Source organism: Thermothielavioides terrestris, chromosome 3 (assembly GCF_000226115.1).
Source record: "Thermothielavioides terrestris NRRL 8126 chromosome 3, complete sequence".
In the NCBI taxonomy this organism is placed as follows: domain Eukaryota; kingdom Fungi; phylum Ascomycota; class Sordariomycetes; order Sordariales; family Chaetomiaceae; genus Thermothielavioides; species Thermothielavioides terrestris.
Genome location: NC_016459.1, coordinates 123,088 through 134,899, shown reverse-complemented (window position 1 = coordinate 134,899; position 11,812 = coordinate 123,088). Strand labels below are relative to the sequence as shown.

General features: G+C 57.5%; 4 protein-coding genes across 4 annotated transcripts; all 4 read right to left on the bottom strand.

Annotated features, from left to right (window-relative positions):
- Positions 1 to 1,105: 1,105 nt before the first annotated feature.
- On the bottom strand, positions 1,106 to 2,382 carry THITE_2088919 (uncharacterized protein; the record flags this gene model as incomplete). The annotated part of the gene is made up of 3 exons (XM_003653720.1): positions 1,106 to 1,387; positions 2,089 to 2,189; positions 2,286 to 2,382. 3 exons carry the CDS (start codon positions 2,380 to 2,382, stop codon positions 1,106 to 1,108), a joined length of 480 nt encoding a protein of 159 aa, XP_003653768.1.
- A 1,520-nt stretch (positions 2,383 to 3,902) lies between these two features.
- On the bottom strand, positions 3,903 to 5,357 carry THITE_2050923 (uncharacterized protein; the record flags this gene model as incomplete). The annotated part of the gene is made up of 1 exon (XM_003653719.1): positions 3,903 to 5,357. The coding sequence occupies one exon, from the start codon at positions 5,355 to 5,357 to the stop codon at positions 3,903 to 3,905; it is 1,455 nt and encodes a 484-aa protein (XP_003653767.1).
- A 2,446-nt stretch (positions 5,358 to 7,803) lies between these two features.
- On the bottom strand, positions 7,804 to 10,956 carry THITE_2144801 (uncharacterized protein; the record flags this gene model as incomplete). Its single annotated transcript, XM_003653718.1, has 6 exons — positions 7,804 to 8,208; positions 8,248 to 9,642; positions 9,809 to 9,994; positions 10,065 to 10,583; positions 10,666 to 10,720; positions 10,796 to 10,956. 6 exons carry the CDS (start codon positions 10,954 to 10,956, stop codon positions 7,804 to 7,806), a joined length of 2,721 nt encoding a protein of 906 aa, XP_003653766.1.
- Positions 10,957 to 11,016: 60 nt separating this feature from the next.
- Positions 11,017 to 11,374, bottom strand: THITE_2088916 (uncharacterized protein; the record flags this gene model as incomplete). Its single annotated transcript, XM_003653717.1, has 2 exons — positions 11,017 to 11,212; positions 11,253 to 11,374. The coding sequence occupies 2 exons, from the start codon at positions 11,372 to 11,374 to the stop codon at positions 11,017 to 11,019; spliced, it is 318 nt and encodes a 105-aa protein (XP_003653765.1).
- Positions 11,375 to 11,812: the final 438 nt, after the last annotated feature.

The following is an 11,812-nucleotide window of genomic DNA, read 5'->3' as shown; positions in this document are numbered from 1 at the left end:
TTGCCCTTCTAGGAAACGGCAAGTCTTCCACGAAAGGCTGCACATCGCTCCCCTACCTTGCCTGAGAAACGGAGCAACAGCATCTCAAATTTCAGGCACCTCTGCTCTCAATAATCATATCCACGGAAGCGCAAGGCAGTCTCGGTGATGGACTATCGGTCCGTAATTAATACGTATTGGACGCGGTGCTTTGTTCCAGGCCAAACGTCACAACATCAAACACGTGGGATAACCTCTGTCGCAGTGGTCCCAGCGCCGATTAGGCTGAGAACCAAGGCTGACATTTAAGAATCGAACATGTGATCCATAATCAGACTGAACCTACCAGTGGGAGCCAGCTCGGCTTCGACGGTCCACGAGGTGCGAAGACTCACAGATCAGACCTCAACAGAGGACCAAATCATTGGGTTTGGAGCCTTGGACCCGCAATATTATGAGCGCATGATTCCGTGCCGGAACATCCAGTGAGTGCTGAGATAAGTGAATCACTTGTCAAAGGCCAGATGAAGTCAAGCGATCTTCTTCCAGTGACCCGGGCACCCGTCTCGGTCGCTCAGGTGGGAGGATAAGGGGCTGCTTCGGAACGAGATTTTTGCACGATGTATTTCCACTTCATGTGGATGTCATAAACCAAGAGATGAGAGTATGGCGTAATTACATCACCAGCTTATATCATCATTACAGGAGGAGGCTGAGGATGCTCCTGAGGTCCACAGAGCGCAAAGAAAGGCTTTTTTTGTCTCCCAGTCGCTGAAACCACGCGAGTTTAGATTGGTCTATCGCATTCTAGATGAGCCAGGACTAATCTTTCCAGGCCGACAGCAATCGTCTTGTTGGATTTCCTGGTGAGGCTTCTCGTGTCGCAATTTCCGTTGCCCTGCCCACGTCCCCATGTCGTTGTTGTGATGGTTTTCCAAACTATCCCGAGACTCCACAACCAGCGAAGGTCGCAAACGGACGAGAAGCCAAGAGACTTCCTGTGCCCCGCCGCGCGCTATCCGCAAGGTTTTGCTTTGAGGTCGTTCTCGAGTAGGCACGTATGTGACGAGCAAAACCCAAATTTATACCCTTCTGCGTCCCAACATCCCCAATAAGGTGTAGCCGCTCAGGCGCGGGTCGGCGCGGCTAGGGCGGTGCGGGTGGCAGTCGCAGGGGCCGGGGTCTGCTGCAGAGTGGCGAGGGTGAAGCCGGAGAGGACGGTTAGGCCGCTGAGGGCCGAGAGGGCGGCGGTCTGGCGCTTGACGACGGGGGTGGTGCTGGTGGTCGCACCAGCAGTGACGACCGTGACACCGGAGGGGAGGGTGACGCCGGACGGGAGAGTGACACCCGACGGCAGGGAGATGGTGACGGCCGCAGCCGTGGCGAGAAAGTCGAGGAAGGCAGCGAGCTTCATTTTCAATTTGTTTGTGTGGCGTTTACTGAAACGCGCAAAAGAGACGTCCAGAGAACAGACGTGACAGAAATCCCAGGAAGAGAGAGAATGGAGAAAAGAAAAGGAAGATTCCAAGGCGCCCGCCCCCTTGGAGTCGGGCTTTATATGGGAAGAGAGCGTCGCCAGAGTTTCGTCAAATGCTAAGAAAGCCGTAATAGATGGGCTGAGTGGACCTGGTGTGACGCAGGCCCGGGTCAAATCGTCAGGGTTTCTGACAACCTGTGAGGTGTGGAAGCAGAATTTTCGTGAGACGAAGTGGGCTGAGTAGACGGAGTGTGACAGCGGGGTTGCGGACGGTAGGCATATGGGGAGTCGCCACAAGGCTGTGGGAGGAACACATGACGCGCTGTCAGGGCAGACATTGGACCGCTGAGATCATGGTTTCTCCGTTAATGTCCTGTTCGCAAGAATAGCGAACTCATTCCTCTCTTTCCCGAGTGCCAAACGGCAGGAGAAATCATCCCCATAAACCCCGTTCGCTCCCCATTAGCGTAACGCAGCGTCTAGTAAAGAGATATTCCAGCCGTTTACACAGTCATCTTATTTCCGGAATCATATTTCGCTGGCCGTTCGTTGATGGAATCGCTGCGACGAAGGTCAAGGTCAATACGTAGGGGAGTTCTGCCACGATCATCAAGGGCTCCACGGCTCCACACGGGCTTGACATGGAAGTCCTGGGCCGGACAATGAGCCAGCCGTTCTGTTTCAGCACGTGGGTTGGACTGGCGGCCTTGCATGGTGACGATCTCGTTGATCACTTGCGAGTCCGTCAGCGCCTAGCCGGTCTCGGGATCCTGGGCGTTCATCAAGGTCCTCCAGAACAGGTGGCGACGGCCAGATGGGTGTTCGTGACGGTTCTGGATCAGCTCGGCAGCGAATGCCTGCATCGTCTTCGTCGTCTTCTTGATCATGCCGCCGTACACCAGCCAAGCTGCATGTGCCGCTGCCATGACCTTATCAACGGGACAGCAAGATTCAGGGAATTCAAGAGGGAGCTGTCTGAACCAGGCCATAATGCCGGCCCGACCCGGCGCCCCCGGCCGGCCCACCGAGATGAGGATCCACCAAACTCAAACCGGGCGCCCAACTGCCGCCCAACCTTCGCCCTCTCCTCTGCGGTGTTCTACAATACAACATCTTCATCACCACAATTGATCGCATCTTCTGTGGCGTGCCCGAATCGTGATACCTTCATCCTGTTGAGTCTGCGCAATGGTTCAACAGGAGCCTCCCGCGCACGATCAACAAACGAGCTTTTGCCCATCACACCCAACGACTAGGAGAAATCGGCCGGGTCTTAGTTTCCGTCGGCTTGCTCAAGCCGGCGTACTTATCCAGAACACCGCGTAAAGGTGCCCGACCATCGTCCTGGGCTCACCACCACTGGATGGCAGCACCTCCACCATGCTCACTCGAGACGGAAGGCTTCATCGGCAAATAGATGCAATGCTTGTGTGCTGAGGCAATGTGATGTCGAAAAAAAAAAAAAAAAAACCTACCGCTCAGTAGTAAGGCCGCGAGGCCTTGGTGATGGCCGCGAAAGCGGCTTCACACGCACACTGGCGCGCGAGGGCGCGCCGCCAGGCCAGGTCGGAGGCCTCCTACTCCGCCTGGGAGCCGGCCGCGGCGGCGCGCAGGGAGGCGAGCGCGGCGTCGGCGGCAGCCGCGCTCGCAGCGGCGAGGGTGTCACGGGCCTTGATTACGTCGGGGCGGAGCGAATGGCGGAGCCTGTGGACGCAGATGGTTAGCGAGATGGTATCCATCTCCCGAGAATGCCAGTCCAATCCCAACCAAGAAGTTTGCGTCGCTCGAAACTTCAAATAAAAAATGTCTATGGATGGTGCGGTCAAATGAGAAGACATACGTTGGCTCCTGTTGCTGCTGTTGCTGTTGCCGTTGCCGTTGCCGTCGCCGTCGCCGTTGTTGTCGCTGCTGCTGGTGTTGCTGCTGTTCCATGCTGCCGTCGTTGTTACTGCTGCTGCTGCTGCTGCTGCTGTTGTTGTTGTTGCTGCTGCTGCTGTTGGTGATGCTGCTGCTGCTACTGTTGTGAGGAGGGAGGAGGAAGAAAATGAGGGACAAGCGCCGAAGTCTGATATTGATTCTTTGTTAGACGGCAAGGAAGGCACGGCAAGGAAGGTCCTGATGATAATCACTCCAGGGGGGAGGAACGACCGGGGAAGCCTTCGGGAAGGGAGGGGGAGGGGCGGTTAGCAACTGCACCCTTCTGGAGCACTGTGGGCGATTCTGAGGAAGGAGATATGGCACTTCTTGCATCATAGCAGGGCAGCTAGTCAAAGCTCGAAGCACCCCCCAGCCATGTCGTTATTCTCTGCTCCTCAGTTTCTATTGCTTATTTTTCATGAATATCGCGTTGGATCTCTTGAACCTTCTGGGCCCGAACATTATCACAATGCTTCCTTCCAACCTTTTCCGTTGCTTCGGGCCGTTGATTTATGTGCCGCCCCTTCCCCTAATCATGGCCTCCGTCGCGAATCATCTGCTCCATTTGAATCTGCCGCAATGATATGGGCCGAATCACCGAACTTGAAAGATCCAGGTAGCGAATTGCATCGCCATGTGACTTGATCTCAGCGGCATCACTTTCGCTCAGCACCTCCTCGACGGTGGTCACTCCGTTGCTGTTCTGTTGCCTTGCCACTGCTTCCCAAGCGTCCGTCACCGGAGGCCGCAAGCGTGAGAGCTGGGCACGCGTCCATGTTCCCTTCCATGTTATCACAGCGGACCGCCGTGTTCCGGGCAGGGGATGAGGCCGCCGGTGCTGGTATCGAAACAGCATGGCAAACTCTTTTTGTCCGTTCCATATCTCCATGTTCTCCAGCTTGAGCATCCTCAGGGCCGTCGCGGCTGCTTCCCGAAGCATCTCCTCGATCCGCGTCAAACTTGCCCCTGGCACGAGTAGCTGCGTAGTCAGAGCGACGGAAGTCAGGTTCGCCCATGCCCACGATGTATGTTTGTTAGCGCAGTCGAAAAAATGGCTGGCCTCCACGATGAATGAAGCTGACAGCTGTTCGAGTCTGAGGCTAGCGGAGCAGACCGCGTGGCTAACATCAGGGCTCGCGATCCGAGAAGGGCTGCAAAATTCAAATCGAGCGGGGCGAATCAGAGGGATCCAATGCGGAGGAGCCCAATCAGGAGGAACCCAGCTCTCTTCGTTGACGGCCGCCGCGTAGTCTGGTGAGAAGTTCTCAAAGATGACTAGTCTCTCAAGCGGCTGTTGGCTGGAAGCGAGTGACCGGAAAAGCTCTGGAAACAATCGATCCGTAAGAATGTCTTGCGTAGCATCCCATTCCCTCCAGGGCTCGTAGTGGATTTCCTGCAGCCTGGGGAAGCGTGAGAACAGCTGCGCCAGTGCCTGGGGATTCCATCGCCGACGGGTCTGTTGACGTAGAAGCACGCTTGTTACGGCCGGGACCAGCGGCAGTTGGCGCCACCACTCCATCTCCTGTTCTTCATCCTTGAATGGTCCACCAATCATGATTTCGGCAAACACCTTCTGGAACACCTTCCAAGGCGGAAGTGAGACTTGACGGCCAGCCCTCCAGCCATGCCTGAGATCATCATGCTCAGATCGAATGAGCACAGACTGCTGCTCCGCTGACGGAAGTGCGCATTCTTCCGGAGGCAAATCGGGCTCAAACGTGAGATATTTGAACCAGTGCTCCGAGTCGCTCGGGGAGTGGATGCTGATATCAAGCTGCAGCATTTCCCCGCTCGGTCGCGGCTCCCACGTGCCGAGAGTCGAGAACAAGGCCTCGAATCCGTTCACGATCCGGACATTGTCCTCGTCGCTGAACCCCCAGGTCTCTGGATCACGGGACTGAGGCTCGCATTCGGAACAGTCGTACGCATCTAGCTCGATGCAGAACCATATGTAACGTACGAGAGCTCGGTTACGGAACACCATCGAACCGAACTCGGCAAGGCGTGACCCCGGTGTAAGCTTGATCCGGGAAAAGTTGTGCCGCTCGATGACGGTCTGCCATTCCCGCGACACCGTGGCGAAGCTGGCCAGACTAGGCCCAGTTTGCAGCAAGGCTTCCAGGATGCTAAGCCGGATCTCTGTGGGAAAGCGTTGCCAAGAGATGCTGCCGGGGGTTGATGACGCGGTTGCTGGAATAATCCATCGTCGCTCGCCGAGTCTCTTGGGCGGCCGGGACAGCTCGTCGATGCCATCGCTCAGGTATGGGGAAGAGTTACGGGTTCGCTTTTGACCGGTATTCGGCGCCTCCCGCTGCGTGTCTGATTTGCTCAAACCTCCGTTCTCGGAAACATTCGGACCGTCGACGTTCTTCATGTAAGCTGCCTCATCGTCACCGAGGCGAGGGCTACTTCCATGCCCGCCCTGGGACAAGCGCAGGGGTCCGATGAGCTCGGTGGAGTTGGGAGGCTGCTCTGGCGTGTCCAGCATCTCGGGCGCGTTGTGCTGCATGTCTGCCCCCACTGCGAGGTACCCGAAGATAAAGGATGGAGTTGATAGCGGTGTGGGTGGTGCTAAGAAGGAAGAGAGAGACTCTGAGGATGCGGGGGGGTTATTTACTATGTCTGCAAAATAAGCTTCCGTGGCGCACACACCTCCTAGCTCAAAACCTAGAAGGTGACATGTGACGTATAAGATGAGTGTCAGAGCGCTACAATGCAACTGTAGCCGTTGGGTTTGGCTCTATTTTTGACAGAGTCGTAGCTCGAAGAGGTGTGTGTGGAGACATTCAGGTGTGGTGCAATGATGCGTTCCCTTGGGGCAAAGAGTGAGGTAAGGTAGTTTGACGTTACTTGTGCCTGCTTAGCGATAGGTACGTCGGTACCGAGCGTAAACTCAGTCGAAAATACAACAGTGGTAAACCTCGGGCAATGGGATTTTGAGTTTTGGCCGAGTTTACGCTCGGCGCGAGTTATTTCTCTTTCCCTTGCATTTCAATCCCGGCAATGTATCTAACTCAATTCAATCAAATTCAACGCAACTCAACGCAATTCACCCCAGTTAGCAATCAAGTATTGCCCAGGATTTGAGTTGGTTGGGTTGTCTATTTGCCAGGACCGTTCCCTCGCCAAGATGCCTCCAGCCATACATCTAGCCACCACAGCTACTAGCAACCGCCCTGCCTTTCCCACTTTCTAGGCTTGGTATATAAACGGAGCTGGTGATAAAGACGTATTATATCACAACGGCATTAGCCTAAGCCACCCAACTACCCTAGCAAGTATGCTATAGCTCCAGCTATATACCTCTGAAGGTAAGTATGTAGGAAGTATACTTCCTAGGATTATATCAGGAGTTGCTTAGTTAGAAACAACGAAACTGGCCATTCTCGACTTAACTGCGATTTTAAGCAATTTAGCCATTGCGAGTGCCTTCTAGGGCTAGAAAGCCAGGCAGGGTATAGAAGAAGGATGTATAGTATAGACGAAGGAGGCGGGGCACAGAAAAAGGAGGAAAAAAGGAGGGGCCGGCTGCCAGGGTTAGGGATATATATGGCGATTTGCAATTATTTGCGTTGATTCAATCAATCAATCATAAACAACTTCACTATCACCGCGATCTAGGCAACTCAAACCAAATGGTGCCAGATATTTGAGTTGATTGAGTTGTTCGGAGTCTTGCCCGGCATCCTCGATGTAAGACGATGGCAACGGCCGGAAACGCACACCCCGTGCCGAGACGCTGAGGTGTGTCACCGCAGGCAGACTGTCATCCGCGCGATTGCGACAACCATCCGAGGTAACACAGTCAAGAAGCTACCATCGCAAAATCATGGGTGCCAGGGCAGCGAACAAGGGGCTCGCAGAGCATCGCTCGCTGTTAGAACGCGGCATCATAAGCGCGTCCATTTGTAGCGTGTTCAGCATACCAACCACTCATCACAAGGCTGTCATACCATGAGATGCAATGTCTCATTACCCAGTACGGGCATCCGGGAAAACATGCCTGAGATTGGACATGTGCTTACACCAACCAGCAGGCAGTGCATTGCTCATCGAGCATCCAAGCTGCCGTGTCTTTGACAAATATACAAGAGAGAGGTCAATTGCCGTCTAGAGGAACCATGTGGAACTTTGACTATGAAACTGCACATACGTGAACACGGGCGTTGGCTGGCTGACCAGAACCATCAACACCACAGGGATAACGATTGGGGAGGGCAGCAGTGTTCCGACGTTGATATCCTAATTTAACCCCTCAGCGCCCGACATCAAAGGCACCGGTTCATCTGCCATGACAAGGTAATATATGTGTCAGAATATAACGGCCCTGAGCTAAAGTCCCAATAACGAGGAATGGGGCAACCAAAGTTTTTAGCTCAGTGGCTCAACAACATGAATATGTGTACGCAAGAAGAAGTGTACACGCCGAATTACATCCGTCTAGGGACGTTGATACAAACAGAAAATAGGTCATCGACAAACGTCTCCACGGCATCATCACCCTCCTTGTTCACCACCACCTTGGACACGCCCGGGCACATGGCCGTCGAGACCTCCCTCAGCTCGATGGCCCGCTCGTAGCGCGGCGGCGGGTTCTGGCCGCCGCCGCCGGCTCCGCCCTGCGCGCCTGCCCGCTCACCCTGACTCTGATGGCGCGCCAACACGTGTGCGCCGTCGCCGCTGCCGAACGAGTCCTGTCGGTGGTGCGCCGCCGCGGGCATCTCGGGCATGTCATCGTGCACCGGTTCCGCGGCGGCCGCGTCTTCCACGTCGACGGTGATTTCTTGCGAGACCATGATACCGCCGAACGACATTTTGGTGGGGTGCTGCTGTTGCTGCGGCTGCGGCTGCTGCTGTTGTCTCCGCGCGGCCGCCGGGGCGGAGTCTGTGGACGATACCTCGCTCGGAGCCTGCGGTTCGCGGTCCGCAGCAGCAGCAGCAGCAGCGTGGTCCGGCGGCTCGCCGCCGTACAGCGGCAGGGAGGAGACGCTGCCGCCGCCGCTGGGCGTCAGCGCCATGTGCTCGCGACTGAGCGACACCAGCCTGACGGCGTCGCCGCGCCGCGGGCGCAGCTGGCTCGGCGGGTGGGCGGCGAGTGCCGAGAGCCGGCCGGACCGCGGGAAGCGCAGGACGCGCGGCATCGTGACCAACTCTCGCAGCCGGCTGCTCGGCGGGAGTGCGCTGCCTGGAGGCGACGCCGAGTCGAGCACCGGCGCGATACTGCGGTGTACTGACCGTGCGAAGGCGGCGTTGTGGGGGGAGTTCTGGTAGACCAGTTGCTGGGTCTTGAAGAAGGGCAGGGGGATGAACTCGTAGGTCGGGGAGTCGACGCGGATGTGGATGGGGATCATGATGGTGAAGGCGATGAGCGAACACGTCGACGGCCGCGTCTCGTGGGCCGGCGGCGAGCAGGGAACCTGCGACACCTTGGTCGCGAGCTTGGCGCTATCGAAGACGGGGTGCTGGACGGAAGTCCGAAGATTCCGCAGCGCATCGAGGAGCAGCCCGGCGAAGTGAGCATCCCGGGGCGGGAGCTCGTTCGCATGCTCGAGTCGCCGGAGCAGGGCGCCGATGGACATGCCGTCCAGCCTGCGCAGGAACTCGGTGTGGCCGGGTTCCAGCCGGTCCAGGGGCAGTTGGACGCTTGGCAGCATGTTCCGGGCCAGCCGCCGAACCAGGACGTCAAAGCCCGACTGGTGGACCTGCGTGCGGACGGCGAACAGGCCGACGTGGATACCGGGTTTCAACATGGCTCCGCAGGCGTACCGCTCCATGTCCCTCAGCTTCTCCTCCACTTTCGCGGTCCGGATCTGCATCTTGGAGCGGATGATATGGGCGACCTGTCGGGGCTCGGCGAAGCAGTAGCCGGCGGCGGCCAGGTGGTCGACGTGGCCGCTGTCAACCCTTCGGACCAGAAACATGAGATGGCCGTGGCCTCCGCGGATGTTGGCCGCCACCCCTTTCTCCACCATATCGCTGAGGTCATGCTTGATTCTCTGCAGGGAACCGCGGGAGCGCGTAGGCGTTGACGTCTGGCTGATGGAGTCCGCCACGGAGTGCCCGCCTGTCGCGAGGATCTCATCCCAGAGGACGCCGACGTCGACAAGTGTTTCGTGCATCTGATTGGCGAGAGCGGAGGCGGCAACACAGAAGAGTTCGCAGAATATGGTGTCGTAGTCGTCAATGACGTGGCCCTCGCTGTCGACGAGGTCTATGCCTGTCCTCATGCTGCGCCCGTGGTGAGGCAGCCGGGCTAGATGGAGTTTCATCTTGTCGAGCAGGCCGGATAGGGTGGCCCAGTTACGAGAAGCCCGAAAAAGCCAGTGAAACAACGGATGGGCCGTGGAAAAGGTTTCGTTGTGTGTCTGGGAAAGTGAGACCCCCACGTCAGCGCGCCTGTCGAGCCGACGTCCACCAGGGAACTGTGCTGCTTACCTTGTGCAGGAACTTGCTGGTGACCACTTCGCTGGGCAGGAAGCCATCAGGGGTGACCAAGACCCTCCCGCGCTCGTCGAAGACTGCTGCCGCCAAGGCGATCCTGTGCGCCCTGTTGGCATAGCCTTTGTGCACGCGAGCCTGGTAGATGGCGAGCCCAGCCATGATCAAGCATGCCGCGAACGACTGATGACCGGAAGGTTGGAAAGTCAGCACTGGACACGGTAGGAGCGAGGAAGAAGACGAGAGTGCCCACCAGGCAGGCGGTCACGATAACCGTCGTGTTGCGGGAGCTGGTGTCGGCGTTCAAGTTCACGCGCATCAGGGTGAACCTGGTGCCCATGACTGCGCACCAGTGCATGCCCGACACGGCGCCAGCCAGCACGACGGCGCATCCGATGCGCTTCCACCACGAGTTGGTCCAGGCGCTCCGGAACACGAAGAAGAGGGCCAGCGCGACGGTACTGGCGACGACGGCGATGACGACGGAGCCGGCCACGAACGAGGGGACGTAGTCGCATCGATAGTTGCTGATGGAGGTGTTGCCAAGGTAGTGCATGCCGCTGATGGCACCCCCCGAGAGCAGGCCCCACACGCCCACACGCCACCAGCTGATCTTGCTGCGGCTGGTTGTGGTACCGGTCACCACGAAGAAGGCGACCAGCAAGACGATGATGGGGAGGAAGAAGGAGGCGACCGTGAACCCGGCAGAATAGGAGATCTGGAGCTCGGGCTCGCCGTCCAACATGATCGTTGCGCGATTGCCAATGTAGTGCTGTAGGAAAGAGAAGGCGTCGACGCGTTAGCAAGAGTCGGGCTGGAGGCCAGTCAGGGACCGTAAGGGGGTTCGATTGTACCATGCTCCAGATGGCGACACCTCCCATCGTGATGGAGGCGCCGAAGAGAAGGAGGCTTCGGCAAGGTCAGCGTGGCCGTTCGCTTAACCAAGGAGAACACCAGCAGGACGCGGTGCGAGACGATACGCACTTGTTGTAGTAGCCCCGCCGTGAGGTGCGGCGGTTGATCAGCTCAAGCGTGGAGGCGGCACCGACAAGACTGATCACGTAGCTAAGCACCACCAGCGCCGGCTCGAGGTTGAAGGGCAAGATCTGGCCCAAGTGCTGGGCCAAATCCCGCCTGGCGGCCATGTCCATGGAGAGGCCGATTCAATTCCACGGCGGCAGTGCCTCGGGTATATACACCACCGGCTAGGCCAGCAGCGGTCGACCCGGAACGGCCCCGCAGAGGAAGACTGGATGCTGCCAATGCTGCTGTTCCTGCTCCTGCTGTTGCTGCTGCTGTTGCTGCTGCTGTCGATGCTGATGAGTCTGGCGCAAAACAAGGAACCGGAAGAGCTTGCCTGAGGCGAGCTCTCGGGGGGGAAGCGAGAGGACGGCGACGGTCCTGCCATATCAAGCGGGTTAGTGGGTTTATTCCCCATGACATGGCCCGTGTGCCCCAGTCATCGTGGAGGGCGTCGCTTGGTGGCGACCCTGGCCGCCAAGCAGGTGCGCGCACAAGATGGCTGGTTGTAAGGATCATGCTTCTCTCGATCTCAGTTCGCATCGAGGCTCGGCGTCTCTGACGAACATGGTGTTCCCTTGTAGGTTTTTGTTTTTCGGGGTCCATGGGTCGCCGATCCGATGCTCAGGTATCAGATGGCAGCAGTCGAGATCGAGAAGAGGGTCGTTCGCCGCTTTTTTGCCCCCAAGTTCGTGCAATGACGCAGAACAGCGGAAACCCTGCGGATGCCTCGCTTTGCTGGATTTTCGTCGGTATTCGATTACCCGGTCGGTGATTTTGGGCTGACTACACATTGTGTAGTTAGTGTGTAATGAGGAGGAAAATCTGAAAGTCTGAGCCGCCGCGGGGTTGGTTGGTGGCTGGCTGGCTTCTCTTGCTGCTCCTCCTCAGCTGTTAATGAATGGTCCTTCTCGGCGGTTCCAAGTTGGGTAACTACAGCCCGGATCTAGTGTGCGTGTAGCTGGGATCACCTTCCCTCAC